Source organism: Hyperolius riggenbachi, chromosome 2, assembly GCF_040937935.1.
Source record: "Hyperolius riggenbachi isolate aHypRig1 chromosome 2, aHypRig1.pri, whole genome shotgun sequence".
NCBI lineage: Eukaryota > Metazoa > Chordata > Amphibia > Anura > Hyperoliidae > Hyperolius > Hyperolius riggenbachi.
Window position 1 is genome coordinate 273,873,358 of NC_090647.1, and position 20,539 is coordinate 273,893,896.

The 20,539-nt window shown below is 43.0% G+C and overlaps 1 protein-coding gene across 1 annotated transcript in view; it reads left to right on the forward strand.

Annotated features, from left to right (window-relative positions):
- BEND2 (BEN domain containing 2) overlaps window positions 1-20,539 on the forward strand; it is a 46,794-nt gene that overhangs the window by 5,875 nt on the left and 20,380 nt on the right. The window contains exons 3-7 of the mRNA XM_068265379.1: window positions 1,459-1,530; window positions 3,967-4,041; window positions 10,420-10,521; window positions 11,293-11,800; window positions 15,885-16,085. Coding sequence (XP_068121480.1) covers window positions 1,459-1,530; window positions 3,967-4,041; window positions 10,420-10,521; window positions 11,293-11,800; window positions 15,885-16,085 — 958 coding nt within the window. The remainder of the gene's footprint in view (window positions 1-1,458; window positions 1,531-3,966; window positions 4,042-10,419; window positions 10,522-11,292; window positions 11,801-15,884; window positions 16,086-20,539) is intronic.

Below are 20,539 nucleotides of genomic sequence, written 5' to 3' on the forward strand. Positions count from 1 at the left end.
ACATGATGTGCCTGATACTAGCAGCCTATCGGCTATTAGACTAGCTGAGTTTCAGTTGTTTGGGCAATGGGGATTAGTGTTAGACTTTATGGGGGGGGGGGGTTCTGTTAAATATCATTAAATATCAGGTGTTTAAGTGGCTGACTCAGTCCTGACTCAGACAGGAAGTGACTACAGTGTGACCCTCACTGATAAGAAATTCTATCTATAAAACACTTTCCTAGCAGAAAATGGCTTCTGAGAGCAAGAAAGAGGTAAAAAGGGGAATTTCTTATCCGTGAGGGTCACATTGTAGCCACTTCCTGTCTGAGTCAGGACTGAGTCAGCCACTTACATAGCTGATATTTAACTCTTTCAGGCAGAGAAAGGGAAAAAAAGGAACACAGCATAGTTATTTGTGTGCTAGGCACTGTGCATACACATGTGTATTTCATCATGTCACATGTCACGTCACCTCGGGTATCCTTTAGGAAGTTAGTTAGGAAGGGGGGGGGGGGGGGTGTTAGCGTTAGGTACTAGGAGGGCATAGGGGCTAGTGTTTACATTAGGAGGGCGTTTAATGTTTGGCGTTCGGATGAGTGGGTTAGCGTGAGAATGGGGGCCGGGTAAGTCTATATAGTAAAATCTTGTTAATGTTATCTTATCAATAGTATCAGCTCCACCGCGGCACCCAATAGAACAGGAAGCAGAGTACTCCTGGCAATGGGGGCATGCGGCCAGGCCATGCATGCATGCATGCATGACAAAGTGCGACTGAAGTAATATGCTTGGAGGGCTCGCAGTAGATCAGAGAGGCCAAGGAGATGAAGAGAGGGCCCATAGCCTGAAGGGAGCCCCAGGTAAGTATAACTGCTTTCTTTTGAAGCTACTTTCACACTTACCACATTTCTATTTGCCACTTGTTGCGAAAGCAATGTAACTCTATGGAGACTTGCACACTATGGCAAAGCGATGCAGTGCAACAGAAGTAGCTAAATCGGTGCAAGGCCGCAGCAAACTCTGCAGTGCATTTCTGCATGATCCGTGCCTACCGCATGGATTATGCAGCGATGCAAGTCTGTGGTGACGCGGTAAGTGTGATTCCCTGATTACAGTAGAGGCGCAGAGTGCCAAAACTTCAGTGACATACTTTCTGTCCAGCAGGGAGTATGTCACTGAGACGATTGCACCACACAATATATGAAACTAGCCTGAATCGTCTCAGGATTCCTTTGTTACTGGAAGTCACCATTGCAGAGGACCTGGCCTGGGCTGGGCTGACCACAACTTAGCTGTAATTGGCAAAGCACAACAATGCCTGAGATGAAAATAACACAAGGATTTATACTCCTTCCAATCAACAACAGTGCATCCAACAACCAAAACCACAGTGTCTGTACTCGACTCAATCATACTGTGGTCACACAATGCTCATACTATGGTATTTTAACCAATGTCTTCGATACTTTTATTGTGCAGGTGGAAATTCAGGAACAAGGATATGAAGGCATTACCAATACTGAGTATCCATATGATGCAGAATATGACTGTGTAAGTATTATAATATAAAACTTCTGCACCAGAACAGATTTTGAACTGTGAAAATATATACTCAAGCTCAGATACAAGAGTGCAAGGACATAACTTTTCATTCAGAGAGAAAAAACCTAGATTATAATCTACCCATACCCATTCTCTAACAATGCCAGCTGTCATTCATTGGCCTATAATGAGCATGCAGGTCAAATGCTCTGACTCTGGTCCGATTCCACTAGCTGTATGTTTGTTGCAGGTGGGCGAAAACAACTGAAGACATAAGCATGGCAACTGGTAAATCGTTCATAGGGGAATAAAGATGGCAGGCTCTGTATTACTCTTTCTTTAGGTTCCTTTGAAAGAAAATTCCCTGATGACCTCTACGGGCCCTTTCACACTTAATGCTTTCCGTCATGTTGCGACGCATAATCCCGTCGCTGAAGCAGAAATAGCCCCATGGGGCTATCTCATCAAATACAGTCTGGCAGGTCCTGTCATGATGCCACAAGAGTAACGACTGTGCAGTGTTCTCCCCAGAATTTGTTTCCAGCCGGGTGGCATGAAAAAGAAGTTGAGTGGGGTGCAAGGGGGGAATGCCTGGCTGATGCAGCTCTGCTTACTGCATAGAAGGAGGTTGAGTAGGCTAACTGATGACAGGTGGGTGCTCACCAAAATGAGCCAGGTGGAGCACCTGGCTAAAAGAGTCTGGAGAGAACACTGCTGTGTGCAGTGAATCCAGAACTGAGGCATACTTTTTATTGGAAAGTATGCCTCGCTGTATGGTCTGTTACGTGTGGCATGTACTTTTGGAACCGTCACAGTGCAATTGTGCAAACGTTGCACCACAAAGGATGACATCTAGTGTTAAAGGGGCCTCAGAGCTCATTCACACTGCAATGTCTGAAAACACTAGTATTTTTTTGGTGCTTGCTGGAGTAAGGGCCAGTATACTGTTTTGGTGGCATTTGTGGTTCTTTGCAGCTCTAGCAAGATGAAAGGCAAGAGTGAACAACGTTGTTCCGATGAATCATGCTGTCTGCTCTTTTGTGTTATACTGTCTGCTCTCCTGTGTGCAGGAAACAAATTAATGCCCAAGACAGCTCTGAACAGACAGAGCAGCTGTAATGCATCAGATCTCAAGCCAAGCATAGCTGATTGAGCCTTTGCTAGCATTCAGTTTAAAAAAAGAAGTGAAATATTAGGTACATTTGGAGTAGTTCACATGGAGAAGGGTGGACGTCTTGGACAAAACTAATGCTTGGATATAATCTTGTGAAAAGATCTCCATCATGATACAATGGTCTGCTTGTAATTGAAGAGAAGGTTTTTATGGTTTAAAGCGGACCCAAGCCAAACATTTTTTTTTTTTTTTTAATTAAAATTATTTAGTTGCAGCACTCTGACACATACAAAGATAAACACTCCTTCAAGCCTATGAGCATTTCAGTGCATGCTTTTCAGCCTTCTCTTTTCATAACTAGGGTTATACTGGGGGCAGCCATTAGCAATTCCTCCATTGCCGGACACCACCTACTCCACCAGTTTGCCGGATTTTGTCCGGCAATTTGAAAAGAAAGTGAGGGGTTCCTACAATAAATGTAAAATATTTTATATTTGTCATCATGCAACTGAAAAAAGGGCTGATATTTATTATTATAATTTAGAAAATAGATTTTATTTCTGAAATCTTGTATTTTTAATTTGGGTCCACTTTAAGGCTAAGGAATCTTCTTTTCCTCCCTGTATTGTAACAAGTGATATAGCTGATGTTTTATTTTCACAAGATATCAGTGGCAGTAGGAGAAATACAGCACTGCAGATCACAGCCTTTTGTAAGCCTTTGCAGAGTACTCAGAGGCATATTTGATACCCTTTATAAACATTCACCTTAATCTTTATATATTATATAAGATTGAACCACACCAAGATGTTTGGTTACACGTTCATAGTGTGCTGTGTTTTGTTTTTTTTAGCCACAGTTTCTGGCCTGTGTTATTTATAAGAACAAATAAAAAGTTACCGGTATGTCTTAGGCCTCTTTCATATCATAGCTGAAGGGGACGAATCCATCCCCTGTCAGCAGCTCTTATGCACCAGCTGGGCACTTGTTAGCACTCGGTACCAGCGCTGTACAGGCGGCCCACCTCCCATGGAGTCACATCAGAGTGCAGTCACAGCTGTGCTGAGATGTGACATGTCGCAGTCTAGCACTAACACGCATGTTACCTGAATGGCATTTGTGGGCGGCAGACAGTACACTGAACTGCCTGACAAGTGCGTAGTTCAGCCCCCTGTCTGAAAAAGGCCTAAAAGTGGCGAGAAACAGCTTTTGAACCTATTTAGGTGCACCATGGTAAAATTATGGCAAGGATTAAACTGCTAATGTGAAATACAAGCCACGTTTTTGTCTCAGCTCTTGAAATTTACAGTTTTCCTGCATCCCTTGTTTAGGCAAGCGTCATGTCAGATGCGTCTTACTCTGGAGATCACCAGCCTTCACTCATCGATGTCCTCCACTATTGCCAGGTACAGAAAGCATTAATACATACTCAAGCAGGTTTAAGACTGACATTCTGCTACCACTATAGTCATACAAGCAATGGCAGCAGTATGAGATCTTCAGTATACTGTGTGTCATAAATATGCTCAGACATTTCACACTTGAATATTTGACATCTGCTGACAAAAAGTTTGATCCCATCATCACTTATCCTTTCCCCATTTCTTCACTGAAGTAACTACCAGCTCCCAGACTAACTGGAGAATTTGCTCATACAATGTACACGGTCTGAACACACCTCAGAAAAGATCCCAAATCCTCGACAAACGACACAATGAAAAGGTTACCATAGCCCTCCTGCAGGAGACCCACTTTAAAACAAACTCTGTCCCTAGACTAACCAACAGATACTACAACACACATTATTACGCTACTAACCCACAATCTAAAACTAAAGGTGTCCCTATTATATTTAGCAAGAACTGCTTGTTCCAAAAGCAAGGAATCCTGACTGATCCAGAGGGCAGTTATGTTTTCCTAAAAGGAACCATTGGGATGAGGGATGTCACTGTTGCCAACATTTATGCGCCAAATACAGGTCAACTTATTATTACCAAAGCCTTAAATTCTTTGCAGCTGTTTGCCAAAGGGATGATCATATTAGGGGGTGACTTGAATGTACCATTGCTCCCCATCATTGACACTTCTACTGGTCACTCAGTGCTTACTTATAAAGCCTTGGAAGCAATAAAAGTAAAACTGAACGAACTATCCCTCATGGACGCTTGGAGAATTCTCCATCCACAAGGTAAAGACTATACCTATTATTCTAACCCTGCTCCAACGTTATTCTAGAATAGACTACTTATTCATAACACAATCAGTTTTAAATCTAGTCCGAAACACCTCAATTGGCAACATTGACATCTCTGACCATGCCCCTGTCTACATGGATATTCAAAACTTTGACCTCTTTCTTTAAAGACAACAATACTGACTATGTCTCACCATTAACAACTTGGGAGACGCACAAAGTGGTTATCAGAGGCGAATTCCTTAGGATAGGAGCCCGTAAAAAGAAAATCTTGAGAGATATAACACTCTTATCTCTAAAATCCATAAACTGGAGCAGCAGCATAAGATGTCACTACTGCAGGCTACCTTGATGGAACTTACTCTCCTGAGAGAAGAACTAGTAACCTACCTAAACAGAGAGTATAGACGTAAATTCATGTTATAAACCAAACTGTTTTATGAGTATGGCAACAAAGCAGGCCCACTTCTAGTTAGACTACTAAAGAAAAAACAAGCAAGCAGAGCTGTACACCAAATAAAAGACCCTAATGGGAAACTATGCTACACTCGACCTGAAATAGCCAACTCTTTTCGCTCTTATTACGCTCAACTTTATAACCTGAATGCTAACTCTAACTCTCCATCTTCTCAGCAAAATCGAGAAGAAGAAATAAACAATTTCCTGTCCAAACATGGTTTCTCTCCTATTAACCCAGAACAAAAGAAATAATTAGATAGTGATATCTCGGCAATAGAATTTCTAGCAGCAATTAAAGCACAAAAACCCGGGAAAAGTCCAGGCCCGGATGGCCTAACCTCGCAGTATTATAAGTCTTATGCTGCTGCTCTGACAACTCCATTCTTGCAAGCCTTTAACAAACTTCCCCCCGGAAAACTCCATCCAAACAACTCCTCGAAGCACATATCCCAGTGATCCCCAAATCTGGTAAGGATCCCAGTCTCTGCCAGAGCTACCGGCCAATATCCCTGCTAAACCTTGATGCTAAGATACTTGCAAGGATATTGGCCGCAAGACTGCTGAAAAAAATCAAGGACGATCAAGTGGGTTTTGTTATGGGCAGGGAGGCCCGTGATAACACAACAAAAGCAGTGGGGATTCAGGGCCCATTTCCACTATCGCGAATTCGCATGGGTTATTCGCATGCAAATTCGCATAGCAATACAAGTGAATGGGACTGTTTCCACTTGTCAGGATTCCTTTGCTTTTTTTTCTGTGCAGAAAAAATTCGCATGGCAGAGCCATCAGAATTCGCATACCGCTATGCGAATCGCATACAATGTATTTAATAGGAAATTCGCATGAGGTTTGGGTATGCAAATTTTCATGCGAATTCGCATACAAACAATGGAAAAGCACACCAGCACCGCCATGGTTAAATTCGCATACATCGCCATCCATTCGAATTTTCATGCGAATTCGCATGAAAATTCGCATAGACCCGAAAATTCGTATCCGCAGGCGAATTTTTACTGTGGCGATTCGCTCCGCACAAGTGGAAATGCAGCCTCACTCTTGGCTTTCTCGGCATCCAGTGGAGGGAATGTTTTTATCCACGGATGCCGAGAAGGCATTTGATAGGGTGGCATGGGACTACATGTTTGCAGTGTTTACAAACCTGGGATTGGGTTCTGTGATACAATTCTGGATGACACTACTATACTCCAACCCGACTGCTAAAGTCTCGGTAAATGGTACCTTGTCTGACCCCTTCACTCTGAAAAACGGGACCCATCAAGGGTGCCCTCTATCGCCCCTTATCTATTTTTGACTCTGGAGCCCTTCCTCAACCTGGTAAGAGCTAATACGGATATAAAAGGAGTCTCTATCTCCAACACAGAATACAAAATAGCAGCTTTTGCAGATGACTTATTGTTTTTCTTAACTGACCCAGAGAAGTCCCTGCACACTCTCATATCTGACTTTGCATACTTTGGCAATATATCAAACTTAAAAATTAACTACTCCAAGTCTTTTGCCCTTAATATATCCTTGTCATCTCGCACCCTGAAAAAGTGCCAAAATCTCTTCCCCTTCCTGTGGGATCAGGAGTCAATAGCATATTTAGGGATTAAGCTTCCTTCGAGGCTTGAAGACCTGTATAAACTCAATTTCGCCCCTTTGGGACAAAACCTTGAGAAACTCCTTGAGGATTGGAGTTCTATTTCCTCTCTCTCCTGGTTTGGCAGGGTCGCCGCAGCAAAAATGTCCATATTACCTAAGTTCCTATATATTAGTCAGGCACTACCCATACACCTGCCACCCTCCTACTTCAAAAACCTCCATAAGCAACTACACCAGTTTTTCTGGGCCAAGACAAGACCCCGTATTGCATTAGCCACATTACAGAGAACAAAATTAGATGGAGGAATAGCCCTCCCGAACTTTAGCACGTACCATATGGCCTCTCAGCTCACCAGAATTGTCGACTGGTCTGTTCAAGCAGACTCCAATGGGATGGGTAAACTTAGAGCAAGCTTTTGTGGGCCCCAGAATAGCAAATTTATCTTGGTGCCCATCCAAGATGACCACCAAACTAACAACTCCCCACCCTCTTATAGATGCTCCCTTGAAAGCTTTTTATAAAGCAGTAAAACAGCAAACGCTATCTCACCCATTAGGACCCATGACACCAATACTCCGTAATCCAGAATTCAAACCTGGCTGGAGTAAAACATTTTTTGAAAGGGTGGGTTCCTCAAAACCCCCTAAAATAGGTGATTTCCTAACTAATGGCAAGGTGAGCTCCTACGAGCAATGTAGAAATCTCACAGCCCCTGACCCAATCCCTATCTGAGCATACCAACAAATCACGCACTACATCATGTCAACTAAACCCATATCTAATCTAAGAAATCCCTATACTACTTTTGAGCAGAAGTGCAACGCACAAGAACATCAGAGACATGTAACTTCTTGGCTATATAACTTACTCTCTCCAGTCGACACACAAATCCTACTCCCATTCCAGAAAGAATGGCACCAGGCTCTAGGCAAACACTTTACTGACTCCCAATGGGAACAACTATACATTAAAACCCACAAATCCTCTTTAAATGTTTCTGCCCAAGAACAAAACTATAAATTTGTCACTTCCTAGTACCGTACACCAGCCAAACTACAAAAAAATCTTTCCCTCAACCCCGCATATCTGCTGGAGATGTCAAGATAGCAACGCAGATTTAAAACACATAGCCTGGGATTGCCCCAAAATACAACCCTACTGGACCCAAATACATCAACTAATTAACCAACTAGCATGCGCCCTGCCAGACCGGGCCAGATACTATAATATTAAAAGGTCAACTGCTACGCAAGAACCCTAATCCTACCGACATCTCACCCTAAAATTAAAGCTGTGAGCCCAACAACACAAATAGCAATAATGCCAGACTCACTTCATAACCCTAAAGTCAACTAAACACAAGAAAGCCCAAAAGGAAATTTTAAGATCACAGAAGTACTCGAGTTTTCACCCTTTGTTCTCTTTTCCACAAAAAAGCTACTGGGTTACAATTCTAGTTTGCACTGTATGTTTATTGTTGCCATCTATGTGTTCAACTTTTTTCAACTATGGAAAATCTCCAAAAAATGTAAACGCTATGTTATGTCTATTATCAAAGTGATTTAAATATAATGCAATAAAAATAATTGAAACAGAAATAACTACCAGATCAGCAGCTGTGTGCCAAACAGTAATAGCAAAAGTCTTGTGACATGGAAGAAACCAAGTGGAGCAGCACTGCTACCAGAAGAGGGTTTGCTAGACATTAAATAAAAAGTAGCAAACAAGCATTTTCTGATACAAAATATATTGAGTGTTATTATGATTATTGTATTTTCTTTTGCTGTTCACTTAAGTAAAAAAGCTAAATGTGTATTGAAGATCAAAGTATGTGACAAGTAATTGTATATGTTTTTAGTTAAGGTAAATGAAACATTCCAGCAGTCTCACATTGTTATGCTCAGTTTAAAGTGGAATGAAACTCCATAATATCTGAAAAAATAAACTAACAATCATCCATTGAGAAATAACTTATTTAGCCTACCAATCCTGTTGTTTTTAGTGTTGGCTAAATTTAGGAGAAATGTGATATGTAAAAAGGAGAGTATATTTCAGCTAGTTTCCATCTTTACAGTTTCTCTGTGATGCCAAAAATTACATCACTTCTGCCCTTTTCTGGTTTTCTCCCCCCCCCCCCCCCCCCCCCCCCCCCATTCATCCCAGCTCAGTGTTAATTCGCAGTCCCTATTGCCACAGCTTAATGTCCCCTCTCACAGCAAACATCACCTAGACAACACTGTGTAGACTCTGCAAAGGGTTATGCCTGGTACACACCATGCAATTCCCCTGTCAGATCGACGGGTTGAATCAATCTCCAATCAATTGATCGGAAACCTGATTGGACCTGTCAGAAAATGATCAATTCGACCCTTCAATCTGACAGGAAATAGCATGTTGTGTACCAGGTTTTTGAGGGATACAATTACATTCTTCTGGTCATAGTGTCCTTTTCTTACCTGTGGGAAGCTTTCTGTGGTTTGCAGGCTTAGATAAACATGATACTGTTGCTGAGAAAAAAGAAACTTCCGACAATCCTGCTTGAACTGCACAATTCCTGGAAGTTATGCTGGGAATACACGGTGCGTTTCTGCTGCTCGGTTCTCCCCTCGATCGTTTTTGCCACTCGATTCTCTTATCTTCCACTCGTTTTTTTTAATCTTTTTCCATGCACTTCTGTCAGAAATCGAGAGGCAAAACGATCGAACGTGAGATCCGACATGTCGGAAATTATCTATCAAACCCATCTGTGTGCTGCATGAAACGTATTGTGTATTCCCAGCATTAGACAGTCACCCAGACCCAGTAATAAGAGAAAAAAATGGAAGGCCTATATGGACCTATTTTAGAAAATAATGGGTTTACATGTATATTTCGGGCACTAACTATTTTTGGCATATTTCTTATTTTTGAATGTTACGATCTCCTTTAAGAGCTGCAATTGAAATGTAAAGTGTAAACAACAGTCATGGCAGACAGAGAAGTGTTTGCCTATTTGCAAGAGAGTTGCATTGGACTGCTTATTAACTTTTTGCACATATAGCAGCACTGCAATGGTAACTGTTGCAATGCAAAAAAATAAAATAAAACACAAGCAAGCTCTGTCTAGGTTTGGTGTTGCGTGTACCTGTGTCACATATCAGTTCAGGTAAACTTTCAAGCAAATTACAGGGATAGTAATGTTTAGCTTTTTTCTCACCCATTTTAGTGTCCCTTTTCATAGCTACAAGTTTGCACTATCACAGTGCTGTTTACAATAGGCCCTGCCCCTAGTGTGACACTTGTCCAACTACAAAGCATGACCACAGTCATATGTTTAAGTGGAATACATTTGTGTGCTAATTCTGCAGTGCTGAGATTTTTAAATTGCCCTTTGAAAATCAGGATTGTAGTGGTGGTGAAGGACTTTGAAGTGTTTATGTCATGGTCATGTTTTATTTTCATTTAGAGTCACATCAAATGGTTGCCACACAAATTATTTGTAGCTGCAAACGTGAAATAACATCTTGTGGTGCTTCACTTTTCTAGGCAATGTACGACATAGTGCAAAAAATGGACAAGAAGATGGATCTTCTCCAGAGAAAAGTCTCTGAGCTTCACCATGCTCAAATGAAAACACACTTAAAGCCTGTGAGTCACAGTGTTTACCAAGTGCTGTCAGTTAGTAAATCATGCTGGTTTTCACTGAGGCCCGCTTTACACTAGCGCGTTGCGTTATCCTGTTTTGCCACAGGGCAACGCTACGCCAATGAAAGTGAAATGGGGCATTTCATTATGATGCGGCGGAAGCGACACATTTGCCACATGGCCGACATTGGCAAAACATTGCGTTTTTGTGTAACTTGCGCAGCTACCTGCGGGAAACTGGAAATCATGTAAATCTATAGCGACACAGTGTTTAAAAAAAAAAAAACCCAAAAAAACATTTGCATTAGCATTGCAGTGCGCATGCGTGAAAGCGTAATTTTTCAATACACTTCTGCACAATTTGTTTTTCAGCCACAGGAAGTGATTGCTCGAGAGCCTCACTTCCTGCTTGGCTTTCAGCAGAAGAGGGATTACTGTGTGTTAATGCGGAACTCCCCGAAGGCTTTTTTTTAGCATTGTGATGCGATGAGATCATCTGATTGCCCCGCTAACGCAGCCCAACAGTGTGAAACCGGCCTGCTGGGCTTGCTTTTTTTCTCTTTTTTTTTTTTGTTACTACATGCATTTAAAAACACTTGATTTCAATGAAACTGTTTTGGTGTTTTGTTGCCAGCTTAAATCAAATTGCTTTGGTGTTATGTACAAACTTATGTTATTATGCTAGCTTGGATGAAACCTCTTTGGAAGCTTAGATAAGAAAAATAGTTCTTAGTGACATATTTTATGTAACTGTTTTTCTTTTTTATACTTTAGAGAATGTTTAGCCTTTCCCCCAGAGGCCTTCACCACATACCACAATCAAAAATGAGGCTACAAAATCTAAACCAAAGTTTACCTACTTCTAACATAACAAAGACGCCATCAGGCACTACAAGCAAAACTGTACATGTTGACGAGGGAAATACAAATCTGCAAGGCGCTCAGGCATTTAAACCTGTTGCTTCAGTGTCTGTTTCAAGAGAACCTCAACAAGCTAAAAGATCAAGTCCTCCTCTGCCAACCATTGTGTCTACGCATTCCTTACATCCAGTAATCACTGTGACAGACAATGATGTCAAGATTGAACCCTTACCTGAAAGCACTTGTGCTTCACCATCAATCAGTGCCAGTCCTCTGGCTACGTCGTCTGTGTGCCCCAAATCAACAAGGGAAATTATTAAAGAATTTGATCCAGTCTTGGTGCCTCACTTAAATGTACAGAAAAAAGTTATCACAAGTGAGGAATTACCGTCCTCTTCAGTTCAACCGGTTCCAGTATATGGTGAGTTGTAGAAGCAGATGCAAGTTTATAAATATGCTAGATTTTATAAAGATGCGCTTAAAATTAAATCCCTGTTTTGTTATAAAATTGCCATCAATGTAGATTAGAGCTGCACATTGTTCTACAATTTATTTTTCTTAAAAATTAGCTTTCCATTTTACCTCTTTCGGACGTTGGTATTTGAAATCTACACCCTGTTTGGGGCCTATTATCCCTGCCAGGGCATAGATTTCAATTACCGGGCCACACTCTCTGGCTGATCGCGGTGTTCTTTCGTCACTGAGGCCCACTCGCTCTTCTATCACTAAAGCTCCATGAGCCAGTCAGGAGTCTATTTATTTCATTGGCTCCTAACCGTGTGATCACTGTGAGCCAATCACAATGGCTAACACTTGATAACAACTGCAGTAGAAGGCACCCAAGGAAGTGGTGAAATAAGGGGGCATCCCAGGCTCCATCCAATGCTGGTATCGGCACTTTATTGACCTGATGAAGTGGCTTTAGAAAGTGAAACACGTTGTCCTAGTGCTAAAAAGTTTTTACCTAAATATCACTGCGTTGTCTCCGTTAAGGTAGGCTGACTATATATATTTTCTTCTGTTATATTACATACCTACCATTGGTTTAAATACCTTACTTTCTACACTTCCTTGGTCGCCTCCTTCTGCAGTTGGTATTGTATTACCTAAATAGGGTCATATTGTATTTTTATGATTTATCATTGAGTACTACAATCATTTTTATGGAGTGGAGACCCCCAGAACCCTCACAAGTCCGAGTGGGGATGGTTCTTCCCTCATGCAAAGATAGTGGTTGCTGGATTAGCAGCCTATACTTGTGAGTATAATATATATTGTTCCTTTCCTAAAACGCTATCTAACGTATTACACCAGAATGGGGTCCTTGTGTTCCCTTTTGTTCTTGCACGATCTACATTAACACTTGAATCTTGAAATGCATACAGGGACACACATTACTTGTGCACAGCTGTACTGACTCGGACTATACACTCTGGCAATCCCTAGATGATATTTTTACACCTTGTCAATATAATGCAGTTTAAACCACCAGCAAGGAAGAAGATACTCAAAATAATTTTGATAGCACATTTTCACCTACTTTTGCTACTTTGATACTACTGTAAGTGCTGAATTTTTTATTTTTTTTTAAAGAGAAGGCAAAAATGTGTTTCTTTTGAGAAAAAGTTGATTGCATATGGGCCTGTATGCCTGTATGTCTAGGCTACCTATGATCCTTATGTAATATTTTTCATTGAAATACAGGAACAGACGTTTGCTCTGTCTAATACTTCATATTTTTAAAGATCAAAGAGACCTTGCAGTGTGAAAACTATGCAACGTTAATAAAGGGGCAACTACAATGGAGACAAATACTACAAAGTATACAGTACCACATGTGGAAACCCGATCCAGCTAAGCATTGGTGGCCTTTGACCGTTAACTAAGGGTGGGAATAGAAAAAAAGATAAAATTACATAACGTCAGTTTTTTTTATGTGATACTATAGAAGTTCTTATTTTAGTAGAGCAAGCTGGTGATCATCCAACATCCTGAACTGATAGTAATATGGATACTGGTGTGGGGGTGGTCAAACGACCCTCTGAAGGGAAAAATAAACACACAGGCAATGGGAGCCCGATGGTGCAGTAAGTCACAACAGGAAAAGGAAAGCAAAAAATGAAATGTATATTCACAAAGGAAGGTTGCGGAAGAGCAACCAACCGCTGTAGACAGGTGGAGATCTATAAACCCGATGAAAAAAGATAGACTTTTGATGGAAAAAGGAACCAGATGGGCTTAGAGGTGGCTAGGCCACGTAAGACCCAGGCGGTATGCCCCTCCAAAGGGTGGTGAACGCAGTAGTTGTGCACAGACACAGTACGTGCTAGATGATGTGAACGCGCAGGCGCAGAAGAGCTGACCCCAGTGGTGGATCGCGATCATTACGGCCGCCCAGCGGGGATGCGGCGAGGGACTGAGATGGCTGCGAAGGGCCTGGAAGAAGTCCCAGGTAAGTAATAAATAGATTAGATTTTTTGCCTCAGAAGTCCTTTAAAAGTCCTTCATGGTATGATTGTGTCTTCATTTGAGGTAAGCCACCTCAATTATTTTTCTTTAACTGGTTATAACTTAGTTTCATTATACCCTGGGGGCCTCTTTTCCCTTGATAGGAATATGGAGGCTGCCATATTTATTTCCCTTTAAACCATACCAGTTTCTTGGCATCCTGCTGATCTCTTTGGCTGCAGTGGTGTCTGAGTTACACACCTGAAAGAAGCCTGCAACTAATCCAGTCAGCCTTCAGTCAGAGCACCTGATCTGCATGGTTGTTCAGGGTTTATGACAAAAGTTATTAGAGGCAGAGGATCAACAGGACAGCCAAGCAATGTGCATGGTTTAAACGAAAATAAATATAGCAGCCCCCATATCCCTCTCAGTTAAGGTGTGCTTTAAGGCTTAGTTCACACTATGGCCCTTATTCAATTCTCTTTTTTTTTTTTCCTGGTAGATAATTTTTGATCTTCTGCTTAAATTAACTTTTCAGCACTTGGTAATTGAAAAAGTACTGTCAAAACTATTCAGAGTATTTTCTTGCTTGCTGGAAGCTTAAAATGCATTTTATTGATGAGGTGTGAAAATATCACCTAGGAGAAAAAGTGAATTGAATAAGGGGTCTGTGCATTGTTAAAGCCTGCGCTACAACACGGGCATAATGCAAAGCACACTCTGCATTCCATCACGGTCTATTTCATAACATGAAGAATTGCTGTGGAATATTCTTGTTGGCGCACAGGGTATCCAGAAATGCACTGTAGAAATTTCATACAGATATTGTGGTTCATTACAACATTGGGATTTGAACATGCCCATACAATTGCAGTACATTCACATGCAGCAGCGCACAGTAACACGCACACAGTGAAATACATGGACACCTTTATAGACTTTAACGAGGTTCTGTGTTCCTTTTTAAAAACAAAAACTGACACTTACCTGGGGCCAGCCCCTGCAGCTGTCATGTGCCCGCGCCGTCCTCTACAATCCTCAATTCCCCGGCACCATTTACCGTCTAATTATTCATCTAACCAGACGACTTTGATGAACAGAGGCGCCAGCAGAATAAAAACAACAATTAAAAGTTTTAAAATATGCTGGGGAGGCAGTGGTGGACTTACCTCCGAAAGCAGACTAGACTACTTGTCTGACATAAATAAACACTTTATTAGTACCCCAATAGATGCAACGCGTTTCGCAGGACCAAGCCCGCTTCATCAGGCAATAAAACAGGGAACAAAACAGTAGCTCTCAGGTAGCACATATAGCGCCTCTGTCACAGAGACAATAGTCTAGTCTGCTTTCGGAGGTAAGTCCACCACTGCCTCCCCAGCATATTTTTAAACTTTTAATTATTGTTTTTATTCTGCTGGCGCCTCTGTTCATCAGTCATTATAGTGTCCACCCTTGGTGGAAGGGGGACCCACCCCTACCTTTCTTCTATCTACAGAGAGCGACTTCTTAACCCTGAGTGAGGACAGGTCTAATCTCCTCACCTGCATTCACAGTGGTTGCCTCAGCGGTAACCCTTGTTTGTGAGTATAACCTTCTCACATTACATTATTCACTATTGTCCTGAGCATACTACACCATATTGGGCTCTCAGTGTCTTTTTCTTATCTAACCAGACGAATACAAGTGCGCCTGCGCGACCACGCGCATCCTAGCTCCCGCTCGTGTCTCCGGGCGCTTACGACACAGTACGCAAAATCTTCCTACTTCGCAGTAAGCTCCCAGAGACGTAAGCGGGAGCTAGGACACGCTCGGCCGCGCAGGCGCAGTTGTTATCGTCTAGTTAGACAAATAATTGGGCCGTGACCAGCGGCGAGGAACGGAGGATCGTAGAGGACGGCACGGGACAGCACAGCTGCAAGGGGCTGATAGGAGCCCCAGGTAAGTGTCATTTTTTTTGTTTTTAATTACCGTATATCCACAGAACCCCGTTAACTATTTATCTTCAACACAATGCAATGGTGCTCACTATTTATTTTAATACTACTCTATTACAGAATTTCTTGGAAACCCAAGTAGGCATATCAAAGTACCAGGAAGCTTATTAGCTAAAGCAAGACAGAAAACACAACCCAAGTATGCAGCTCGTTACCTGGTTCGGGCCTTGTTTCCGAAAGGCACTTTGTTGAGCAGTGCTGCAGGAGACAAGTTTCAAGGGTTGATGGCACTTGAAGGAAATAAGATTTCAGCAATAAGAGGTATGTGAATGTGTGCTTTATTGGAGAGACCCTGCTGTAAATAACAGTATAAATGACTGGCCTGACTTCCAACAATGGCAACAGTTATTAGTGTTGTCCGGATCATGAACGATTCGGATCTTTGATCCGAATCTATTTTGTGAGTCGAATCATCAAATTGAGTGATTCGGATCGAAAAAGGGGCGGGGCAAGGAGCAACACGCCCCCTCTCAGCGGGCAGTGGGGTCCTGGAAGCAGAGCAGAGATGGATCGCTGAGTTGGAGGGGAGGCAGCCTTGCAGCCACAGGTAGATGAGAGAGAGGGGACATGGGTGCCACTGCCAGATATGTGTAGAGCACACATACTGGCTGCAATGTGCTGCCCATTATAGGCTGTCTGTTCCGTAGTTGTGCACAGTGATCACATTGGAAACTTTTGGCTCAGCATAGCTCAGTAACTTTGCAGGCACTGTAATTGAAAGGCAATGTGCTCCTCCTGCACTCGGCACTAAACAGCTGCACTTATCTTCTGGGAATGCTTTGGAAATCTTTCTTTCACTGCGACGTTTGCTTTAAAGCATGATTGCAGCATGTGGGTATTGTGTGCAAACAATAATTTCTGCTCTCTGCTCTTCCCTCCTCCCTTCTCTGTCCACTCCCTGCCCTCTGTCCATCTTCTCCCCTTCTCTGTGTGTCCACCCCCTCCCCTTCTCCTGTCCACAGCAGGGAAAGACCTGTCCTGCTATTCATTTTCACCCCGGAATGCTTCGGTAGCAAAATGATCCGAGATTCGGATCAAAGATCCGGATCTCTTCAATGATCCGATTCGAATCATCCGGATCATTGAAAAGATCCGAACTTCCCATCTCTAACAGTTATGGCACATAACAGGTGCACTACTGTTACTGTAATACTGTATATAAATATCAGTATCTAATCTCAGATTACATCACAGATTATTTCACTCTGTCATAAAACTAAAGCCTCCACTGTATTTATAAACATCTAAATAGGTTTCTAATTTAATTTAATTGCACACACAAATCTTCCTTGCCTACTTAATCTCCTTTTTATAAGAATTATCCCAGGTGAATTATGAGCAGTATGTACAAAGGAGTGAAATAACATCCTTCTTCTTTCACTTCAGTGAACTAGCAGCTGTATTACCATAGAATGACACTAGAGGGCAGTTCCTCCTTGCATCAATTCTTTATGCACATTGGCTTTTGGATATTTCATGGCAAATTCAATCTGCCAGTGATCTATGGATTCCCACAACACCATTTGATAAATTTCAATTAATTTTGGACAGTTTATTGTAACGATTGTGGAATGCCCTCCGTGATCCGCGCACAAGACGTGTGCGCTGACACTGCGGAAATCCTCTACAAACGTATAATTTGCGGAAACCCAGCAGAAGGTGCAATGCACCAGTAGAGGGAAATTCCTGTCGACAGGGGGAGCTGTGGAGTGCAGAGGAACAGCTCCTCTGCCCTACCACACACGCCAGACAGGAATTGCACGAAGGGACGGAACACAATCGCAAGAGGGGCGATTGAGAATGAGCACAGAGAGAGATTGTATGTGTGTCCACCAAACTAGTCGCCAACCCGTGACGGTGCACACACCACAGCAGATATGAAGTAGGAACGCGATCGTGAGAGGTGCGATCACCAGACGTGACACAAGGTTACAGCAAGGCAGAGCACGAGAGTAGCAAAGGCACAGCAAATCATACAATGATGAGATACGGAAAACAACAAACGCTAGCTAAACGCGAACACCGCACTCATTCGCAACAGTGCACGCGTTTATGCGCGGTCTCCACGTGACAAACACGCCGAACTAACCACCGACAGACAAACATGAAACAGAGGACGCGAGCGCTTGCTTAACGGTTACCTCACCGAGCCTCCAGCAAGCGTTCGTAGCAGACAAGACAGACACACGAAAACATAAATAAGCGAACAATAGGATCCACAGCACTAGCGAAAAGTGGCTAGCGCGATCCAGGAAGACAGAACAGAAGGATCCACAGCACTAGCGCAGGATGCTAGTGCGATCCAGGTACAGAGTAGCAGAACAGAAGGATCCACAGCACTAGCGCAGGATGCCAGTGCGATCCAGGGTAACAGATCAGAAGGGGCTACCAGTAACAACCGCTGTTCCGGTTAGCACCCAGGCACACAGAACGATTTCCTGTCGACCACCGCTGGGACAGGACAATCGCAACAGACAAACAAAACAGATAAGCAATCCTAACTGCACTAAGGAAACCTGCCCAGTGCAGTTTCCAGGGATTACTCTAAGCTGATATTCAAACAATGAGCAAGGCTGACACTCTCCAGAGTGTTTCACAGGAAGAATCCTTATGACCAGCAACTTACTGTGGTATCACATAGTATTTATAGAGCAAGCCCACAAGGGATGTGGCTAGGCAATCTGCATGACAAACATATGCAAATTCCTCAACAGCAAGTTGCAATACTGACAAAAGGTCTCTCTTCCAGAGACCTGCAGAATGCAGACCTGAACAGTGGTCAAAAGGCTGCCTGCCTGCGCAGGCAGCCCAGCGGATCCTCACATTTATCCTTTAACTATGTAATCAGAAGAGTGGGACACTTTTGAGGAGTGATGGGAATTGGCGGGAGTGGTGAAAACAGCACAGAGGAGGCCAGGAAGAAATGCTGAAAGAGAAAATAAAGACTTTTTCTAATGTTTTATGAGGTTTGCTTTAAATTTGAAATAAGCTACTCTTCATATCCTAGAATTATCACCCACCCCCACAATCACCACCACACCTCATCCCAACCCTAACCAGTTACTGAAATGCCTGATGCTAAATGAAAAGCCCACACCAAAACCATCCGGAGTAATGAGAATGGACAAGGTTACAAGAATGGTGCATAATCCCTGTGCCTACTGTTCTAGCACATAGGTAGTTTTGCTGCAGTTGCAATGAATGGATCACCAGCACTCAGAGAGGAATCAGGCCCAAATGCCAGAATCTGCTTCTTCTGCTGTCAAACCTTTGTTACCCCCGGGCCTCACATTTCATATTGAATGTCAAACTCAAAACTAGAAATGAAACCCAGCTTCTATTTAAAATGTACAGAGAATTATCTACAGCAATAAAACAGACATAACCGTTGCATTCATTTTTTTTTTCTTGGCCTATTTCCAGCTCTGTTTTGGGCCATTCCAGTTCCAATAGTCTTTTTTTTTTTTTTTTTTAACCACTTGAGGACCCAACCTTTACCCCCCCTTAATGACCAGCGCTGTTTGATGGGATCTGTGCTGTGTGGGCTCTGCAGCCCCCAGCACAGATCAGCGGGCACGCAGAGCGATCAGATCGCCCCCCCTTTTTTCCCCCCTATGGGGATGATGTGCAGGGGGGGTCTGATCGCTTCTGCCTGCAGGCATGTTGCGGGGGGGGGGCACCTCAAAGCCCCCCTCCGCGGCGAAATTCCCCCCTCCCTCTCCTACCTGTCCCCTCCCCGGTGATCCGGGCTGCACAGGACGCTATCCGTCCTGTGCAGCCAGTGACAGGACGTCCCCTGTCACATGGCGGCGATCCCCGGCCGCTGATTGGCCGGGGATCGCCGATCTGCCTTACGGCGCTGCTGCGCAGCAGCGCCGTACAATGTAAACAAAGCGGATTATTTCCGCTTGTGTTTACATTTAGCCTGCAAGTCACCATCGGCGGCCCGCAGGCTATTCATGGAGCCCCCCGCCGTGAATTGACAGGAAGCAGCCGCTCGCGCGACCGGCTGCTTCCTGATTAATCAGCCTGCAGCTGGCGACGCAGTACTGCGTCGCTGGTCCTGCAGCTGCCACTTTGCCGACGCACGGTATAAGCGTGCGGTCGGCAAGTGGTTAATCAGCCTTTATTAAAACAAAAAAGCAAATATAACAAAACATTAACATAAGCTGTATGAATCGATAACACAGCAGCCAGATAATACAGAAGTAACTAACAAAAAATAAGATACAGCAGTGGTGCAGCGCAGCTCAATCGGACCCTCACATCTCATACAAGGGGAGAGAACCAGTCATAAATACCCAAGTATCAGAAGTTAAGTAAGCTCTCCAAAAATTCTAGCACAAATTAAGGAGAAGTCCGGTAACCCCGGAGTATCCAACCATCCTGACCAAATCAAATTTATGAGGAGCCCCTCTATGCGCATAAATCAATTTTCCATCTTTAAGTATGCATTAATCTGTTTGACCCAGGCACGGAGAATAAGCATTCTTACCTGAAATAGTAATCTATGCACCATCAATTGTACGTGCTCCGGCATCGTCACACCTGTAAACAGGCCTAGGATGCAAAGTTGAACCGTTCTGGGAATTTTCTGTTTTACAACTGTGTCCAATATTTTTAGTATTTTTTTCCCAATATCTATGTAACTTTGTACAGTGCCAAAGCATGTGCAAGAGATCCCCGTGATCCCTCCTGCACCTAACACATAACGG